Source organism: Hibiscus syriacus, unplaced genomic scaffold (assembly GCF_006381635.1).
Source record: "Hibiscus syriacus cultivar Baekdansim isolate YM2019G1 unplaced genomic scaffold, ASM638163v2 tig00111131_pilon, whole genome shotgun sequence".
Lineage (NCBI taxonomy): Eukaryota > Viridiplantae > Streptophyta > Magnoliopsida > Malvales > Malvaceae > Hibiscus > Hibiscus syriacus.
In genome coordinates this window covers 689,985-711,548 of record NW_024062991.1, presented here as the reverse complement: position 1 = coordinate 711,548, position 21,564 = coordinate 689,985, and the positions used below count along the sequence as shown (strand labels likewise).

Sequence of the window (21,564 nt, the reverse complement as noted above, 5' to 3'; positions counted from 1 at the left end):
ATTTAGATGCGTACCCTAAGATAAACGAGGATTTCTATGACCGCACGCTTTCCGGTGGCGTTATCACTCTCGTGTCCTCCGTTATGATCTTGCTCTTCTTCTCCGAGCTCCGTAAGTTTCTTTTTTTTTTCACTCAATTATTTGAATCTGTTTTTTTTTATCTACCTTGGAATTGAATTATTTGAAATTTGTTTTCTTACTTGGGAAAATTGTTAGTCAATTTTAGATTTGAATTGTGATTTGAATCCAGATGGAGACTAAGTTTTATTGACTATTTAGCGACTTAAATAGAGGAAATAGTAGGGGAATGGTTAATGATTTTACTGAAAAGGTAGTTGAAGATATTAAATTTTTTTTACCCATTATTATTATTATTATTATTATTATTATTATTATTATTATTATTATTAATTATTTATTAATATTATAAAGCCCAAATCCAGGCCCAATTACAACTCATACTGGTCCAGGCCCAGTTAAACTGAAACTCTAAAACTGATTAGGGTTTCATCATCTTCAGCCGCCATCCTCAATGTCAGCCGTTGGATCTGGTTTGATCCAACGGTCCACAGTTTGCCAGAGGAAACCTTAGGGTATCAACACCCTAGGGACACGTCCCAACGCCGCCGTAGATTCCAGAAGACCACGCGGCGCTGCTTCAGCCTCGCCGCCACTCCAGCCGCACACATGTCATCCCAACGGTGAGTTACCACTGGGAGTCCGGTGACTCACCAGACTCCATTCTTTTACCCGGTCCGATGGCCACACCGGTGATGGCTATAAAGCCATCACCCCATCTGCGAAAAAAGAGACAGAGTCGGAGAGACAGAAACAGAGCAAAAACAACAAAACAGAGAACAACAACCCAACAAACCAGCAAAGAAACAGAAAAAAAAAAGAAGAGAAGCTTACGAGGAAGCCACGACCACCGGACCTCACCAAAACCTTCGAAAACCGAAGGTATATTTCTTAGATTTGCTCCGATCGGGAGCCGTTTAAAAGAAAAAGCCATCGGAACCGTCATTAGGACGGTCCAATCTATGTTTTAGTATAAAAAAAATTTTATTCCGGCCACCGAAGGCGGTGGCCGGCGGCGGAAGAACACCGGCGGACGGCTGCCGGCCGGCTGGCTTCTCTCTGTTTTAGAGAGAAGCGAGAGAGAAAATTCTCTCTCAGAGAAGAGAGAGAGAGGAGAAACTGAGAAATGAAGGCTGGCCCTTCGGGCCAGCCGTTTCAGACCTTAAATAGGCCTTCCCGAACGACGTCGTTTCGGGAAGGACTATTTGTGCAAATTTTAATTGTTAAATCCCGTCCGCATCCATTATAACTTGTAACTCTTACATTTTAGTCACTAAATCAATTTATAATCCTTTTAATTTGATCTTTAAATTTTAGTTTTATTTATTTTAGTCCTTTATATTAAAATAATATATTTAGGGTAAATAACAGATTTAATCCCTTAATTTTAATAATTAATATTTTAATCCCGAGTTTATATTTTTAATTTATTTTAATCTGATATTCGAATTTTAGATAAGTTTTATTTTAGTCACTGAATTAATAAATAAGAAAATAGCATGTTTAATCCCTATAATTTTGATTAATTATGAATTGGATATTTAATTTTAATTTTACTATAATCTAGTCACCAATTTTAAATATTTTCATATAGTTCTAATTATATTTTTATTGTTTTAATTTTATTTGTTTATATATTTAAATATTTTTTATTATTATTATGTAGTCATAAATATATATATAATAATTTATTTTTTTTCAATAAATTATTTTAATATTTATCGAAGAAAAGGGCAGTCTTAATACAACTGGATGTCCTATTCTGGTATTTTAAAATTAAATATTATAAAAAATTATTATTTAATTTTATTCAAATTAATATTTATTAATATCAAAGAAAAGAGCTGTCTTAAGGCACCTAGAAGTCCTTTTCTGATATTTTTAAATATTTTTTATATAATTTTGAAATAATAGGATTATAAATTAAATATATTTTGAATTTTTAATAATAGAGACAATTTATAATTAAAAAGTACCAATTTTGGGCGTTGTAGGGGTGCTAATCCTTCCCTAAACGTAACCGACCACGAATCCCTTTTTATTATTAAAAAGAACGAATTTTTGGTTATAAACGCAGATCAGTTCATTTTTTTAATTGATGTTTTCTTAAAACTCTTTTAAAAAAATAATTTTTAGGTATTCGACCTACCTGACCCAAAAGGCCGATGGCGACTCCCAAATTATTTTCAAAAACCATTTTATTCACGTCAATTTTTCCGCCAAATAAATTTTTCGTACCCGGACGAAAACCAGTTACGACAGTAGTTTTTGTGTTACTGTTTGCAAATTTGATCTAAAATGAATGTCAACATGACAATAGCCGCCAGCTAGAGTCATATGCAAGTGAACTTCATTTATAGCTTGACATTCTTTTTAGACCAAGTTTGATCGACTTTTATGGTGTACAATTCTTAAGAGGTTTCATATACAAATGATAGAGTTATAGTTCAACATATTATTGTTGCAGTAGCATGAAGAGTTGATAAAGATGTTCTTTTGTTTTCGGATGGAACTACTGATAACCTAGTTATTAAGTCATTTACACTTGATCCTGTTTTTCCTACCACCCGCATTCTGTGATTTTAGTGCAAGGCACTTTGCAGGCTCTTTTCTAGTGCCATTAGTCTATATTTTCTGACATTTAAAGTAAAGCCATACCTTAAATATGGCATGTTAATGATAGAAGATGAGATTCCAACTTTGCGCTGTAGTTCATGCAAGGAACTTTGTATATGTCTATGATCACTTTTGTCTTCATTTCTCAACCACGATGCTTGTGCTGTTGTCAAATTCGATGGACATTTGAATAGGGTTATTGGGATATTTTATTGATGGATGATGTTCTTGTTTACATGCTTTATTTTGAATACTTTCACTTTAAATCTGGTTTCTCTTTAGTGTCTGTTTAACAGTTTTCTCCAGTTTTGTCAGTCCTAGCATTTTGTGTGTGGGGTAGGGTTGGGTTGGGTTGGGTGTTTTGGGGGTTGGGGTGAAGTTTCATTTTTTCTTAATCAGAATCTAAGTTATTTGATCTGTTTCCATTAGCATTTTTTTATTTTGCTGGTCTTGGTTGCAGGATTGTATCTTCATGCTGTGACTGAAACAAAGCTTGTGGTTGACACTTCTAGAGGGGAAACTTTACGCATCAATGTATTGTCATTCGTTAATCCAACTTAGTTTATGATTTCATTTTCAGCTTTTTCCGTATGGCCTTGCTGTGAATCCTTTGTAATTTATCCTATCTAATTTCATAATATTCATTTTGGATTTGAAAATGCAGTTTGATATCACATTTCGTGCTCTTGCATGTTCAATCCTCAGTGTTGATGCAATGGACATAAGTGGAGAACAACACCTTGATGTGGTATGTATTGCAAGGATTTAAGCTTCTTTTATTCTATATTGATGACTTTTTCTCCTACATCAAGAATAGTAAAGAGAATTTTCTAAACCCCCCCGGGGCACATAGATGAGTTTCCATATGTATTATAGGCAGAACTTTATGTGCATGCTCGCAGAACTTACTTCTTGCTACACATGCTGCTAAAATCGCTCATTCGTTTCTGCTAAATATTATTTTTATAAACTTGCAGAGACATGACATAATCAAGAAACGGTTAGATGTGCATGGCAATGTTATAGAAGCAAGACAAGATGTAATTGGTGCTCCAAGGTTTGCTATATGGCAATATTGCTTGAAGTCAATTTCTCAATTGCATTTTTTACATTATCTAAAAGATCCGAGGAACAACACATTCAGCTCTCTCTTTTTCGCATTCTTTCTGCTCATAATTATTTTGCTTCGCACAGATTGAAAAGCCTTTACAGAGGCATGGTGGCAGACTCGAGCACAATGAGACGTATTGTGGTTCTTGTTATGGTGCAGAAGTGGTATGCTTTATCTATATAGTTCACTGTGATATTAGACAATCCTCTGGGTGTATGTTTTTTTTTAATATGATCTTTGACCTTTTTCATGCCTTGATACCTTATTTTATTGATCCTAATTTATTGTCATTTCATCATTTTTTTATAGGAATTGTCATTTCATCATCATTTGCCTGAAATAATATACATATTTGATTCCGTAGCATTTGTTCACCTTGTTCTTTATTCTTTTGGCTATTCTCTAAAGTTGTATTGTACTTTATTCTGGAGTTGACAAGGTAGCAGTTCTGGTCGTATTAGGTAGTGAATAATCGTTGAAAGCAGTTTGGTTATAACTTATAAGAATTACTATCTGTCTGCCCCAGGCATGATATACTTTTCCTCCCTGATCATTCTTTTTTATTTCGATGTTGAAGGCTGATGATGATTGTTGCAACTCCTGTGAGGATGTTCGTGAAGCATACTGAAAGAAAGGTTGGGCTTTGTCAAACCCAGATTTGATAGACCAGGTCTGTCTGCATAAGAGCTTAAACTATCAGATTTCTGAAGTAACTTTAATTCAAATGATGCACACATGATGCTGGGATAGAACATTATATTTTCCTTTAGCATCATTGATATTAGAAGTCACATTTGTACTTTGTTTTTTTCTTCCGTAAGCTACTTAGCATAAACTGAACCCTATCTTCACTTTCTAAGAATGCCCATTGAGTATTGACCAATTTTAGATCCAACTCCCACTTCTGGATGCCAGATGCCAAGGTGGCAAGTGGTAGTTATTTGTTTATTAATTAGGTATTGACATGGGACTTGTATACCCCCTTCTTGGTGCATTGAAAACTTGATCCTTTTTTTTTGTTTCAGTAATCTTAATATAAATATTTATTTGTTGTCCTGCATATGGTTAACCACCAATATGTTTTTTGTTGCAGAATAATTGAAACTTTTAGTTGTTGATAGTTGAGACATACAAATACACACACAAGTTTCCTGAGCTAATATCCCAGTGTATGCTTATGTATATGTAGTAGTTTATTGCTTTCTGGTTGGCCTATCCAAAGGTTTTGTCTGTTCCCCCTTTCACACTGGTTTTAACCCATTTGACCAACATGACTTAATGTGACCCTGGTTTATGCTTTCTTGTTTCTATTGTCCAGTGCAAGAGGGAGGGTTTTCTTCAGAAGATTAAGGATGAAGAAGGTGAGGGGTGTAATATATATGCTTTTTAGAAGTTAACAAGGTGGCAGGGAATTTTCATTTTGCACCTGGGAAAAGCTTTCAGTAATCAAATGTTCATGTACATGACTTGCTTGCATTTCAAAAGGACAGTTTTAATGTAAGATATAAGCCCTTTTGTTCCCATTATTTGTGTATTAGCATGTCTTATCCAAAAATGATTATCTAATGTTATCATGCTTCATGAATACTGGATATTGATAAGTCACAAGATCAATAGATTAGCTTTTGGTGATTACTTCCCTGGGGTCCTGAATCCTTGATAGGTACTTGCTATTTTTCTTAATCGTTTTACGTTGGTCATGAACAAGACCTAGATGATGGCATACCATACATTTTTTTTCTCCTTAATCATATCTTCCTTCTAAATTCAGTGTTCAATGGACTCAAGAACAACCAAGTGGGATGTACCAGTGCTTTATCAAGGTCAGTTTCTTGGGTGAATTCTTCTTTGGTCATGCTTATATAATCCAATTATTATCAGAGTTGAGCCTTCTTTCAAACCAAACTCTTGGATCCCTGAGGAAGTCGATGATCTCCAGATTTGAATTGTTTTCTCGGGGCAACATTGGAGAATTCTCTGTCAGGATCGTCAGTGTCATCCCCAGGTTTAAATTGCCCCGTCAAAGATGTTGCAACACTTAGAAAAGGTTTCACTCACAAAGAGTGTCAAAAGCGATGAGAAACCGAGTAACAAATTGGGGTTGCACACAATGGAGGCTGTGGATCATTTAAAATTAAATATCGTAGAGCATCTAGCTAATAAATCAGTTGATCATTTTGATGGTGTTAGCCTCAGGGACTCGGAAGATGCTCTTATGATGGGTCTCATTACTTCTCTTGGTTCATCTACTGACACATTTCAATTAAAGGAAGATACCCCAGTGGTGCCCCCTATCCCTGCGAAATTAAGAACTAATCGTGTGGCGAAGAAATGCAAGACGGAGAAAAGAGTTATGAATTAAGTGGCAAGGAAACATTGATCGAAGGGAAGAAAGTGTGGTTTTGGTTCATTAAAGATAATTTATCGAGTTGATTTTTTTGGTGATTTTGATACATGTTGGTATTTTTGTGGAGTTCCCTTCAGAGGCGGATGTTTTTGGTTTAATGATTTTAGGTGTTGTTTTTATGTATGTTATGTCATTAAATGTTGGGTTGTTTTCCTATTGATGGAGGTTTATCTTAGGTATAGGGTGATTGTCTCTTGATTTTTGTGGTCGAGAAGGTGAGAGCTTTAGGTGATTATGTTTTATGTAATGGTGTTTATCCTCGTTTGAGGGTATTTCGTGTTTTCATATGTAATGAGGTGTTTTATTCAATAAAATATGAGGTATTATTTTCTTCCTTCCTATGTTCGTTAACATACTTAGTATGTGGACGAATACGAAGGGAGTTTTTAATGAGACCTCTAACTTCTATCAAAAAAAATTTATCAGAGTTATCACATCTATCTAGTAGTTGAAGCCATGACCTTGATCTAGACTATATGCCTTTTGGTACCCTTTCTTTTCATTCCATTAGCCTACTAGGTATGCAAGCTGCAGCAGGTGACACTGTCACGCTCTATTCTACATTTATGACTGTTATATCATATCTAGATTCACAATTTAATATAAAAAAACTGACCAGTGATAAAATTAGTATATGACTGCTCATTGAAAGATATAAAGTTGCAGAGTATTAACGTCTGATTGAATAGCTTAATTATTTTAAACTTAACACACGTCACTCAAATTTATTGAGGAAACAATTCCATTTTCAAATATTAATGACACAAGCAAACAGATCAATAAAAATAAGAATGAGACCCTGCTGAGGATATGATTTACGACCATTAATTTTGGGCTAATATAAACCAAAGTGCCATGTCTGCCATATTCTCTGTGAAAGCAAAAGAGAATGACTCGTTCAAGAAGACAGATTAGCATGTATTCTTACTAACCTTTTAGCATCCTAGGTAGACTGATGGCACATTATCATATCTTCAGGGGAACAAGTTCTTCCTTGTCTCTGATGCATGTAGCTTATCATGTTCCTAAAGGAGCTTTAAATAAGGAAAGGTTCTCTTAATTTGATGGATTTTCAATATACTTTCTATCTTGTAGGTTGTACCTACAGTGTACACAGATGTGAGTGGACACACTATCCAGTCAAATCAGGTGGTTAAAAACCTTGCAAGATTCGATTCTATCTCATCTTTCATTCAGTCAAAATGATTAATGCGTGAGAGATTGCTTTCGACAGTTTTCTGTAACAGAGCATTTTAAGGGTGCAGAAATAGGCCGACTTCAATCCCTCCCAGGAGTTTTCTTCTTTTATGACCTTTCTCCTATCAAGGTTGGTTTGTCCTCTGCTTTCGGTTTTATGCAATCTCTTTGTTTGGAATAACTAATTGATGTCTTAGAGATACTAAATCACTTTCAAGGTTCCGATTATATGTATAAGGGAGCCTAGGGGTCCTGCATCGGATCTAAGTTGTCTTAAAGATTAGTTATAGATGTTAACCCAAGTCCCGACAATTTTTCCGGTTGTTTCATTTGACTCCTGCTATTTCTCTGAGCTTGTTTTCAATTTCATTTTTCAGGTGACTTTCACTGAGCAGCATGTCTCATTCTTGCACTTTCTAACAAATGTTTGTGCTATTGTTGGAGGTAATGATCCTTTGCTTCTTTTTTTGTACAAATTAATAGCACGTTACCACCATAATGAACTTGTTTGTATTTGATCACCTTTGTACAAGGCAAGAACCCAAGATCATAAAATCTAAAATTCACTTCACAAGTTTAAATCCTCATTCCCTTGAACTTATTTTTTTTTTAAAATAAAAGAATGAAAAATAAAGGTTCGATTTTATGTTGTATAGGGACACATGAATAGATTTGGTAGTTGCTGGATCATCTCTCTGTAACAGAGTGAAAAAACTGTGCCCAGATATTTTCTATGTTGGGGGGTCAAAATAGATGGTATCTTTTCAAGTTTTTAACCATCTTCATTAAACTCTAGCAATTTATTCCCATTTTAATTCAAAAACAGTTTCAATTCCAAAACAATGGCTTTGTCAACGAATTTACAGCAGCTTTTAATTCACAAATATACCCTTGATTGGATAGGTGTTGTTGATTAATTGTTCTGCTTTTTTTTTCCAGGTGTTTTTACAGTTTCGGGAATATTGGACTCTTTTGTATACCATGGTCAAAAAGCAATCAAGAAGAAGATGGAAATTGGTAAATTCAGTTGAAGATACACAACTTTCTGCTATTTCATGTTCCGTCAACAGGTGCTTGGGGGGAAAGCGAATCAAGCAAGAAGACCAGTGCGATCAGTTCAGTTATTATATTTCTTGGTATGCATGACTGAAATTTTGTTGACACATTCGATGGTTGAATTAGACCGATGTCATAGTTCGTTTACAAGTTATAGTCGTCTTTGAGACGGCCTGAAAAATCAAGTTCAATCTATTAAAACTAAAAAAAGAGTCCAATTGCTGAGATTTCAAAACTCAAGTAAAATCTATCAAAACCATATTTGATATGATTTATGAATTAACTGGAAATGATCATCCAGCTCAGTTGGTAGAGCATAAGGTTCTTAACCTTGAGGTCGTGGGATCGAGTCTCATGGAGGACATTTCATAATTTGGAGGTCTCCTACGGAAGTTGTTCTCAACCTAGTGTTGGGGGCAGCCTACTATCTTACCTCCCCTTTACCCCATTACATATGGGAACAAAGGACAGCCATTTATGAATTAACTGGATTTTAGTGTTAAATTCGTATCTAAAGCTAAATTCTGAGGTCAAATGAAACCAAGATAAAGTAAGGAATCTACTAAGTACTTTAGATCAAGTTCAATCACCAACTTAATACCTAAAACTAAGTTCATAAGAGTAGAATATGAATTAGTCCTTTTCCTATTTTTCACATATTATCTTAAGCTTTACAATCTTCAATTAAAATTTCTTAAATTAACTCATAGGCATACATTGGTTAGTTATGAGGAAGGATTGGTGGATACTTAAATTTATCAAATAGAATTTACAAAAAATATATATAAAAAATAATTAACAAAACTTAATCAAGTAAAATAACATCATAGAGAGAGTTAATTGGATACCTGCCAACGAGTGTTGATATAAATGATTGGTATTTAGGAATTTGATCTTGTAATGTCAAGTTCGAATCTTATCACCGGGTGGGTAATTTGTAAATTCCTATTTAAATTCCAATTGGGTCTTAGGTATGCCCTGACCCTGGACCGGGAAGACGCCAACCTAAACTTTTTTGTATATATAAAAAATAATTTACCTACACCCAGAAGTAAAAAATTTAATCCATTACCCAAACAATTTAGCCCCTAAAATTTATTAAATAGAAGTTAAAGAAAAAAGTGAATGCCGGGTTAAACTTCATTAACACTTGGGGATCTAGGCCACAATGCATCACCTGGCCCGTTCAACCGTTCAGAGAGGGTTGGCCCTGTGAAGGCAGGCGTCATCCTGTGCTTATGGAATTGTCAAGATTAAAGCTTTGGTCCAAGTCCCAAAATCGAATTGACCCGATTTCCTCAATGAGAAGGAACAACGTCATCTTCAGCGAACAATTTATCTGAAAGTAGCCAGATCTCTTTAACATGGATGAACAATGTCATCTTTCACATCAAAGAGAGAACTAGACAAAAACTCGTTGTCTTGTTGTCTTTGCCCTATTCTCGTTAACACAATAATTGACAAAGAGTGGCAGCTGTAGACATCCATTTTTTTGGGTTTTAATTGTTTATTATATTATTATTATTATTATTATTATTATTATTATTATTATTATTATTATTATATTATTATTATTATTATTATTTCTGTTATTATTTTTAGGTTACAACAACAAAGACCCAATTACAAACATACTCAACAGTACCCTAAACAGGGCCCAATGCCACTTGGCTTAAAAGGAAACAAGCCTACATGCCTAACCCAGTTACAATCAACCCGACCTGGAGCCCAATAGCTGACCCAGAACTCGATTAGGGTTCCATCTCAAGGCTTAATTACCTCCAATCTACAACCATAGGATCTGGACCTATCCAATAGTTCAGATCAATCCCAAATTAGGGTTTACCCCAGTTCATCTCAGTTCCATCCGTTCGTTCCCTCAGCCATTAGATCTTACCTTGATCTAACGACCCATATTAGATTGCAGGAACCTAGGGTTCATCGTAAACTAGGGAGTGATGTTGTCGCCGCCGCCGATTGCTCCTATCACTGCCGAGGCTTCTGACGCCTGTTTCAACCTACAATGACAGGATATCAACATCAACAGTGAAAAAAAGGGGACAAATCAATTAAAATAAAAATGAAATCCAAATGAAATCTCAAAGTCAAATCTGGCCCTGTCACAAGCAGATAGGGCACTCAAACCATATTTTCTTGGAAATAGCAAGCCATCACCAAATCAACAATGAAGAAGATAAAAGGAAAGGATCAGATTCGAAAAAGGATCCCATTCGAATAGAAAAAAAGGAGAGGAGAAGGTCGAACAGAGAGGAAAAAAGAGAGAGAGAGAATAAAAGATGAAAAGAGAACAAAAATGTAAAGAGAAAAGAACTTAGCTCGTAGATCGATTGCCGAAAATCCGAGGGTCGCCGGAGCTGAAGAAACAAAGTGTTCCTTTGTAGATCTACAACACTATAGCCATTTTCAGACCAAACAAGGCAGGATTCGTAATCAGGGCGAAGAAACGCTTCGAACGTCTTTCTCTCTCTTCCACGGCTTCGGTTGAGGCTCATGAAAGCTCTCTCTATATCTCCCTCTCTTTCAAACAAAGGGAAAAGAAAGCAAATGAGAGTTGATGGCCACTTTGGATTGGATCTTACCATATATATGCCATGCGAAATGACGTCGTTTAGGGAGGACCCATAAGCATTTTCGTGCATGGTTTTCTGCAAGAGAAGTCTTATTTGGATTGCAACCCTTCTATTTCGGTCACCAATGCAACTTTAGCTTTCTTTACTTGAGATCCTATTTGTTTTATGTTATAATTTTGTCCTTGTTTGGCTATTATGCATCTTTTGATAATTTTCCTGATTTTGGCCTATATTTTGTTATCTTTTATTTTAGTACATATTTGTCTTAGTTTATAGCTTTGATAATTTATGATTTTGGCTATTTGTTATGCTTGATTTTCATTTCGGTCTTTTATATTTGCTTTTGGTTCGAATTGTTTGATGTATGATTTAGGCTTTAGATTTCTCTTATGTTTATTTTAGTAACTGTCCTTATATAGTATTTAAGACCTGGTGGTTTTTACTATTCAGTCCCTATTATTTTTCGTCATTTTAATTTAATCCCTTTATCATTTAGTTTTCTTATTAGTTTTAATATTCTGGTTTAAACCATACAGTTTTGTTTATTTATATCTATGTATTTTGTTATTAAATGCTTCATTATTAAATGACCTCATATATATTATATAATATATATATATATATATATATATATATTATATATTCTCAACCTTGTATAGGTGATAGTACTATTTTACCTTATCTCATTTAATTAATGTATGAAATGTTGACTAGACCATATATCTTTATAATTCGAGAACACTTATTTGTAGAATGGGCAAGCATTGTTTGGTCGAAGTAGTGTGATCCGATACGACATTCGAACAAAATGTGAACTTGAAATAAATCGAATTTATTTTCTTTAAAGTGATAATTTATTTTATTCAAATGATGCAACGCGTGTTTATTTAAATAGTAATTTATATTTTATGCAATTATCAATAGTTGATTTATATTCAATTTGTGCTTTTTTGATAACTTTGGGAAGGGACATTTCTCGTATAAAGGAGAAACAAATGGGATAACATTCCCATTGGAGGATGTGCAAATCCCGTAATTTCTTCTTAAATTAAGGAATGTTCCCTAATAATTAATTCAAAGGTAATTATTTGATGTTCAATAAAACGATTGTAATTTAAATATTGATGCGAATTCACAATTTTCACCATTTACGAAAATTTGTAAACGACTAAGTATCGTTTTTTGGGTGTTGTGGGGGTATTTATCCTTCTCTGTGCGTAATTAACCTTCGAACCATTAAAAATGAATTTTTGGATAACACATACCAATTTTTTGTCTTAAAAATAATTTTTCTTAAAATTGTTTTAAAATATGCTTTTAGGTATTCGACCTACCTAACCCAAAGGTCGATGGCGACTCCCATTCAATTTAATTCAAATTAATTCAAAATCGTCATTATTTCAAATAAAAATTATAATTGTTTTTATGAATATATAAAATTATTTTTCAAAAAAAATTGTTATGACAGATAAAACAAGGTGAATATAAAGCTCCTGATTAAGGATGGGCATGGAACCCGAATCCGACGGGTTCTGACTCGACCTGATCCGATCGGGTCGAATTTTTTTTAAAAAAATTTTGGTTCGGGTCAGGTCGGATTTTATATTAAAATTTTAGGAGTCGGATCAGAATCAAATTTAGGGTTAAAATAATCCTATCCGACCCGAATAGTTAATGCATAATTATTATTATTATTATTTACTTTTTTACCTTCCCTAATCCTACCCTACCCTAGTCGGCATGCATCTGCACTATTCTGCAGCATCTCCTTAAAAGCTTCAAGGTTCAAACACTTATTCTGCAACATCTGCTTTTGTTCTATAAATGGAACAGGAAAGTGGGACTGAAAAGCCCATTGTTGCCTTCTTTGCCGGTCTTTAACGGTGCAGCTATATTTCATTATTATTTCCAGTAGTATACTCTTTCTCCCAACCCCCAACAGGAAGTTATTCTGTGAATACTGAGGAAAATATTTATCAGGATGAGATGCCCTCCTACCAATCACACAATAACCCAATGCTTATTTAATGATGTTATTCTGGAATATAGAAGGGATTGTCTACCCAAAGTCTAGAAGACGTCCCAAGGATTTGTTTTAGGCTCTCAATCCGAGCATCATTGTCCTTTTTGAAACTAGAACCAACGATTATAAAGCGGATAATATTATCAATTCCCTGGGCTTTGACAACTCCTTTCGTGTTGAAGCTCAAGGCTTCAATGGAGGAATTTGGCTTTTGTGGGGTCCAAATTATTCAGATTTCTAATCAGTACATTCATGTGAAGTTTAGGACCAAAGATGATCTCAGTTGGCAATTGGCATTTCTTTACAACCGTATATGCTAGTGCTAATGTTTCTAACCAGAATAACCTATGGGATTGCCTCTCAAAATTATCTCCCAGCTCTGATAATCATTGGATCCTCGGTGGTGACTTTAGCTGTATACTTAGAGTCGAAGATAAACATGGCGGCAGCAGTAACTATAAAGGGGTAAGTAAAGACTTCAACAAATTCATATTTGATAATGGCCTGCTAGAATTAGATTATCTTGGTCTATACTTTACGTGGCGTAGGGGCAACCTATGGTAACGACTTGATCGCTACATTATTAATGACAAGTGGAACCTTCTTTATCCGAGTTCTAAGGTTTTACATTTGAATAGGCTTGATTTGGACCATAGCTCTTTATTCTTGTGTAAAGATAACGTTCATACCCTCAAAAGAGCAGTTTCAGTTCCAAGCTGCTTGGTTAACCCTCCCAGATTTTACTTAAAGAAGTTTGGAAATTGAAAGAAATAGTTGTTTGGAATGGTAACATTTTTGGTAGCATCGACCAAAAGAAAAAAAATCCTTGCTCGCCTTAGAGAAATAGATGAAGCCCTACAAAACTATTATTCGCATAAGCTCAAAAACCTTGAAAAAGAATTGAGGGTGAAGTTGGACACTATCGTCAGGCAAGAAGAGATCCTGTGGTCGTAGAGAGCTAGAAATAGATGGATATCATACAACAATAAAATACGAGATATTTCATATGTGTGCCATCGCTAAGCAAAAAAAAGTCTATTACCGCTCTCAAGCTGCATAATGGCTTTTTTGCTCAGACCAGGAACGCTTGAAAGATCACGCTGTCGCATATTACAAGGACTTGTTTACTAGCTCCGGCCAGAATCGTCAAAGGTATGATACTAGAGGTGTATTTCCCAAACTTAACCCCGATCAGTGGAAAAGGCTAAATGCTCCCGCGGATGATTCTAAAATCAAAGATGCTAAATTATCATGGGACCATTGAAACCTCTGGGATCGACATGTATCTTGCTATTTTCTTCCAACAGAATTGGAATCTGTTCTGCGCGAGTGTTTTTTCGTCTTGTGCGAGACATTATGAATGACGGCCCTATGGATATCGCTTGAACAGAACTTCGTTGGTTTTGCTCTCCAAGGTGGATAACCCGAAAACGATAAACCAATATAAATCGATAAGCTTATGTTCTACTTTGTATAAAATAACCACGAAGGTTATTGCTAATCGTATTAAATCGTAGCTTCTCGATCTGGTGGCCAATAACCAAGCCAGCTATGTCCCGACCAATTTATTTCGTACAACATAATTCTTGCCCAAGAGATACACACTCGACAAGGAAGAGATCACGTGTCTCCCTACATCTTTTTCCTTTGTATGGAAAGCCTTTCCCCATCAATATCGACTCAAGTCAACCAAGGATAGTGGAAACCCATAAAATTATCTTCCGGTACCCAGGTATTTCTTGTTTATTTTTTGCCGACGATTTAATTCTTTTTGCAGAAACCGACAACAAGCAAATTGAGGTGATGGAAAAGGTATTTCATGAATTTTGCATTAGTTTCGGTCTAAAGGTCAGCAATACCAAAATAAGTATATATTTCTCAAAGAACATCCTTATTCACTCTCGCGAGACTTTCTGCTCTAATTTGAGTCCAAGAAGTTAAGGAATTGAGCAAATACCTTGGAGACCCCCTCCTTCACAAAAGAGTTACAAAGGCTACCTATCAACATATTGTCCAACGAGTACGAGACCGTCTAGTCAGTCGGAAAGCGAGATCCTTATCCTTAGCTGGAAGAATCGTATTAGCCAAATCAGTGTGTTTGTCATCCTGTACTATGCAATGCAGACTACCTTCTTCCCAAATGCGTCTGTGAAGAAATTGAAAAACTGATATGTGACTTCATTTGGGGTAGAACGTCGAATAGGGGTGGTGTTAGTTTGGTGAACTGGAGATCTGTGTGTTAGCCAGTCAAACAAGGAGGGTTAGGTATCAAACAACTTGAGAACCAAAATAAGGCGTTCCTCACGAAAGTTGCTTTTCAGCTGGTTTCCAGGTCTGGTCTCCTCTGGGTTAGAGTCACGCGCAACAAATATAAAATGGAAGAAGGGATTTAAGAGGTTTTACCTAACCGAAAATGCTCTCATCTCTAGAAGAGCCTTAAATTGATTTGGCACACCTTTAGAGCAAACACTATCTGGATACCTGAAAATGGTACGCCTATCAAATTCTGGAAGGAGCCCTAGTTAAACGACCTCAGACCCCTTGAAGAAGTTTTCCTTCAACCAAATCAAATCATGGAAAATGCTTGTGTTGTCAAGGGATCTAGTCAATGATGACGGTAGTTGGAAGTGGAATATTCTCGATCAATTACTCCTAGTGAACATCATAAATACCCTTGAGTTATTCCCCCTCCTATCAGTAATACTTTGAACGATTATCCGGAATGGAAGCCAACTAAGAACCGTAGGTTCTCAGTCAGCTTAACTTACAACATATTCGCTGAAACTGAAGAAAAACCTATTAAAAGAGTGTGGACTATCCGAAGATCAAAACTTTCCTCTGGCTTGCTGTTAAAGAGAGTCTTTTTACCAACACCGAGAGGGCTAGGAGACACATGTCGGAAACCCATTGTGAAATATGCCGAGCTGCAACGGAAGACATTAACCATGTCCTAATAACATGCCCAGTAACCATCAATACTTGGAGGCTTTTGAATGAAATAGACAGCTTCTTGAATAGAGATTTTCGTAACTAAGTCACCAACAATTTAGAGAAATGGAACCTACAATTAATGAAGCTGCAGATTGGGCCACCCTTTTCAGTGCTATTCTCTGGTCATTATGGAACATAAGAAATACCTGACTGTTCGACCATAAGATGGTTGAAAGAGAATCTATTGTAGAAAGAGGTGTGAGATTTACCCTGGATGTCATTAATGCTAGAAGACATCCTGTCCTTACGATAAATCGAACCCAACAGAACGAGGATCATTGAAAACATCAGATGACGGTTGGTGCAAGGTCAATTCTGATGGAGCTCGTAACACTAACACGGGAGAAGTCACATGCGACAGCGTAATGCGTAATAAATCTGGGACCTAGATGCACAGTTTAGCGAGGAAGCTAGGTTTTTGCGATATAATCGAATTTAAACTTTGAGGTATATACGAGGGCCTCCAATTAGACTGGAATATTGGAGAAAAACAAGTTATTTGACAGCAAAGAAACGATAGATCTGATTCACGATAAAACGCCCAAGAGCAACCATTTGACGATCAACAGATCGATGTCCTCATCAGCAAGAATTGGACTATTTGTGTCCAGTATACTCCAAGAGGAAGTGCAGATACTATTGTCAAATATGCTTGGTCCCTCTCGTATGATTTGCATATTTTTTACAATACACTGAATGTAGTGGTCGAGGTAATTAGAGAGGAAAGTAGGAACTTCTTGTAGTTTAGGCCTTGTGGTTTACCTTTATTTAACCAAAAAAAAAAAATAAGACTGCAATGTGAAATATATATATATATATATAATAGATTGAAAATTTGTTAAATTAGATATCCATATCATAACATCATAAATATTTATCATTAAATTTAAATAGAATTTTAAAAATTCAGCTTGAATTCATAAACTCAATGCGAATTAAAAAAATTAAATAGACTTTAAATCTAAAAGTAAGACTCGTCAACACGATTTTTACTCTACTTAATTCAACTTGATCAGATACTCAGCCCTAATATATGATACAAATATATCTTAATTTATACATGAAATATACTTATATCAAAATATAAATTTTAAAAATTATAATAAAATATAATAATTTAATTAATTAATATGTTTTATTTTAAAATATAATTATACAATAAAAACAGAAGAAAAAAATTGTTTCAAATATTATTTTTTAAGATATATATATTACATTTGCATGAAATAAAAATATTATAAAATGAGGTAAACTAATTGGAACTCTTTTATTTCCATTTTTCTTTCCATAAAAAAACAACTCGAAATACAAATAAGCTATTTCTATGAACCCTCTTGAAAATGCATCATCGCTTCCAGTGCACACAAAAAATAACCCATCCTTATCCTAAAACCCACTGTGGAAGCCTTCAGAATTCTGTCAACAACGTAGGACTCCCCTTATTTCAACATTTGCTAAATGCACTGTCAAACTAGACCCTAAAATCGCTAAAATACCTAACCCTGCAGCTTTTTTTCCTAACAAAAAAAACATAAAAAAGGGGATAAAGTGAGAAAAAGAAAAAAGTAATCTATAAATAAAAGAATGGAACTCATGGATTGATCATGTACGAAAGAAAGAAAACTCAAGCTTCAGAGCCGGAGTCGGACGAGCTTGATTCAGAAGAAACTCCATCCAAATTATTTGCAACAGACTGCGATACCATTGGTTGCATGTCACGGAATATTTTCAGAGATGGCCTTATTTTCATATACTGTAAGATCAAAACAATAACCAAAGTAAGCAAATAGCACGTAAACAATGAGGAAGATGCTAAGCCAAGCAGCCATGGGATCAGATTGCATAACAAAATGCAATAAACCTTCACAGCGTCATGACTAAAAAGACAAAGGAAAGTATCTCTTACCTTCTGATAAAAAGCATTGATCTCATCTTCCGTAAGGCCCTCATCCTCACCAGTGCCTTCTTCCCACCCAAGAGAACGAAGGAATGCAGCCTCTTCCTCATCGGGATAAGGCATATCAATGGCGCTCATATCCTTTTTCTTGTAACCAGAACAAGTGTCACCGTTACTAGTTGTTGCAGTACCATCATCAGCATGAGCAGTCACAGAAGCACCAATTACTTCCTTATGAACTTCAGATTTCTCCATAACGGATGATGAAATTTGAGAATCTGAATCGGAGAGACCACCAGAAATGTTTGTTGAAGTCTTCTTCTTCTTCAGTAGATTAAAAAAATCATTTCGACTCTGGGTTTGAGCCAAAGAATGTCTCTTTTCCACAGTGAACCCAGCTATTGGACTAATGGCAGCTGCCTTACATTCCCCAGCGGAAAGCTTCGGGACATTTGAGTTTCTTGCAGAAGCAGAATTAACAGGAGCAAAAGCAAGTTGGCTAGTTATAACTCTGTTGTTCGCGATTTTTGTTGAACTAGAAATATCATTTTGGGTAGGGGATGAGACCGCATTATCCCTTCGAGGTTTGAGAACCAAAAGCTTCCCAGATGTCTTTGGGTCAGACTTAACATGTCCATTATGAGGAAAGTTATGATTACCTTGATAAACCAAAGGTGACGTTTGTGATCCACTCTTGACAGCAATGTTCATCTCACTTATTCTGGTTGGAGGTTTGACTTTTGATTTATCAGTTGAATATAAAACCTGAGACAAAGAGAATTAGGCTAACCATTAGCTGTAATAACATATACCGCATTCAATATCTATACATGATGTACAAGAAGGTAAATAAGAAGGGGCAAAATTGTTCAACAGGACTAAAACTACAAATGTGATGCAGATAAGATTTAAGAGAATGTTTTGCTGAAATTAAGGCGGCTGGCTTACAGAAACCTTAGGCATCGAAGGTGTCACTGGTATTAGATGCCTTGATTGCTTAATAGTCAGTTCCTCACGCCTTTGAGTCGTGGCAGATACCTAGATAAAACAGAAATGCCTAGTTAGATCACAGATATAAGTCATACGTGTAACAAGAACTTAATGACTAAATCACTTACCAAGGGAGCAGTCGGGGTTCGTGAAGGCGCTTGTGCTAGTGCTTCAGCCATATTAAGACCAAATGTGACACTTGGAGCCCCAGAACTTGTGGTAGAAACAGTTTGAGGGGCAGGCGAGGAACCTGTGCTACTACTTCCAACCACACTCGGCGCATCTGCCAAAGCCGAGGTCCATCCTTCTCCATCAATCAAAGTTGAACTACCAACAGACACAGTTTGAGAAGCTGAGCCGAAACAGGAGAAGAAACCCTAGCAATCTCAGGCACCCCTTGCCTCTCTTCAGTTCCAAGTGATGGAAAATCTTTCTCAAACACAGCCTTGTGGATGCTACTCCCAATATTACCCCCAGAATGAAAACCATTGGTAATGTTATGGTTACTGTTACCATTATCTACAGAGTTCACAGCAATCCTTCGAGGCAAAGGCTCACCCTGTTTCCTATAAACCATAGAAGGATAATGCCGCAATATATCTTTCTCGACCCTACTAGTTAACATACTTTCCCCAAAGCTCATTCTCTCTTTATCCCTTTCTCGATCCTTATGACGGTGATTCCTACTAAAGCTACTATAAGCATGCTTTCCAGAAACATTACTAGAACTCCTCCCTGAATTCAACGAATGTGTCCGATCCAAAAATGTCGCGCGAAGGGAATCAAAATCACTTACTTTACTAGAGTTCCTATGTCTTGCATGATGCACCAAAGAAGAAACATCTATCATACCACCAAGTATACAATTATTAAGCACTCTTACAATGAAAACTGAAAAAACAGTACAAATGCAATGAGAAGCACAATGGAAAATAAAGGTGCAGTTGGACAGATGTAAATGGAATGATAATGGAAGAGTATTTAAAAGTTGGCCTGCCGAAAGGTACCTGAGATAGAAGAAGGGGAAGAACCGTGGTGAGATGACTTGCCACCCCCAGTAACACTGCCATTACTCCTCAGCCATTCTGGAACTAATGTTCGTTTACTTTTTCCATAAGGTAAGCTAAACAAGATCAACAGAGATCGAAAGAAGAAAGTTCTTCAACCTTCTTCAAATCCTAACCCACTAAATTATTAATTTGATCAAATAAAACAGAATGTTAACACTAGTGGGAAGCCTTGGCAATGACAACGAGGAGATTATATTAGGACTAGAGGATGATCTGCAGATAACTGATTTTCTAGTTTCCAATGATCCCCACATATACCTATAAATTAAAATAATAATAGTTAGCATCAATGAACTAGTTCGATGAGAGATATTAACCCCAAATAACTACAAATTTGAGTAAAATTAAAAACACTGGATTAAAATTTAATTGTCAGTATACAACTGTCAGGGTTGGAAACAATAAACTTTGGAGACATTATAGATGAATGAAGAACGGATTAAAAAAAAAACAGAATCCAAACCTTAGTTCCCGCAATAATTCCTCGCTATTGCCTCAAAAAACGTAACCTTTTTTTATAACAATAACCGTCCCAATCCAATGCGTTCTTCCGGGGGAAAATTACGAAGAAAAAAAGAAAAACGAGAGAGTTTCAGTGCAAGAAAGAAAGTGAAGCAGAAGATATACAGACGAAGAAAAGAAAGATATGAACCAAAAAAAATAAGATTTTGGAATTGAATTTAATTTTGATTTGCTTGAAGATAGAGAACGGAATGTATCAACAAGCAAAGAACAGCCTCTTCTTCTCTAATACAAATACCGATTATATTTTTATTTTGAAAAAAAAATATCAATATTGGTTTGGTTTTTAGAATTTGTGCTTTTATTAATTACATCATTTATGTTGTGACTGAATTTTGACTTATCTATGACAAATTTTGGCTTATGTACGGTGTGCCAGTGCTACGTTTGCTATTTTATGTTGGGTCGGTCCACCACTTTATTTTCATTCTTTTCAAACATCGTTAAATGCTTTGAATTACGCTCCATTTAGAATTTAAGGAATTCGCCAGTTGGACTCTTCGAATGAGTTCACTTGTCATGTAACCCTATTTGTTTATAACTATTCTATTTCCATATCTTCATATTCGTATTATCAATTTACCCATAAAAATTATATTTTTCTTCCAATAATATTTATAAAAATATATTTAATATTTATTTATATTTATGTTTATTATAATTAGAACACTATATATTAAATAGAACTTCGATATGTTTTATTATCATGATTTTAATATCTATTAAAATTCAAATTTTATATAATAATATCCACTCTTTATGTCTATAAATATATAATTAAGAGAAAATGTTGTACATAATTTATTTTAAGAAGATACTATAAAATTTCCCTCATTATTTTCAAATGTCTTCTTATTTTTCATGTTGTTTTGTTTTGTTTTTATTTTATTTTATAACATTTTATAATAAATGATTTTTAAGAGAATGATTTTTAAGAGGATGACTTTTTAGTGATGGTTATTATTTAAAAGTATAAAGAACGAAATAATATTTATTTTATAATTTCCAGAATATA

At 35.2% G+C, this 21,564-nt stretch overlaps 2 protein-coding genes and 1 pseudogene across 2 annotated transcripts; 1 reads left to right on the top strand and 2 right to left on the bottom strand.

The window, feature by feature from the left end:
• Window positions 1–3,169: 3,169 nt before the first annotated feature.
• Window positions 3,170–8,470, top strand: LOC120154540 (annotated as a pseudogene).
• A 9,186-nt stretch (window positions 8,471–17,656) lies between these two features.
• Window positions 17,657–19,136, bottom strand: LOC120154470. The gene is made up of 4 exons (XM_039166217.1): window positions 19,086–19,136; window positions 18,916–19,005; window positions 17,977–18,732; window positions 17,657–17,823 (listed from the first exon to the last, which is right to left on the bottom strand). Exons 1-4 carry the CDS (start codon window positions 19,134–19,136, stop codon window positions 17,695–17,697), a joined length of 1,026 nt encoding a protein of 341 aa, XP_039022148.1. The 3' UTR covers window positions 17,657–17,694.
• Window positions 18,774–20,281, bottom strand: LOC120154469. Its single transcript, XM_039166216.1, has 5 exons — window positions 20,172–20,281; window positions 19,965–20,080; window positions 19,297–19,800; window positions 19,086–19,266; window positions 18,774–19,005 (listed from the first exon to the last, which is right to left on the bottom strand). Coding segments are annotated over exons 1-4 (732 nt in total). The 3' UTR covers window positions 18,774–19,005; window positions 19,086–19,264.
• Window positions 20,282–21,564: the final 1,283 nt, after the last annotated feature.

Coding starts and splice junctions, on each gene's coding strand:
- LOC120154470 (XM_039166217.1), bottom strand. CDS start 19,136: ATGGCTGAAGCACTAGCACAAGCGCCTTCACGAACCCCGACTGCTCCC. Junction 18,733..18,915: donor CTTCGATGCCTAAGGTTTCT/GTAAGCCAGCCG, acceptor TCTTTGTCTCAG/GTTTTATATTCAACTGATAA. Junction 17,824..17,976: donor TCAATGCTTTTTATCAGAAG/GTAAGAGATACT, acceptor TTGATCTTACAG/TATATGAAAATAAGGCCATC.
- LOC120154469 (XM_039166216.1), bottom strand. CDS start 20,281: ATGTGGGGATCATTGGAAACTAGAAAATCAGTTATCTGCAGATCATCC. Junction 20,081..20,171: donor CCCACTAGTGTTAACATTCT/GTTTTATTTGAT, acceptor GATCTTGTTTAG/CTTACCTTATGGAAAAAGTA. Junction 19,801..19,964: donor TTCCCCTTCTTCTATCTCAG/GTACCTTTCGGC, acceptor GTGGTATGATAG/ATGTTTCTTCTTTGGTGCAT.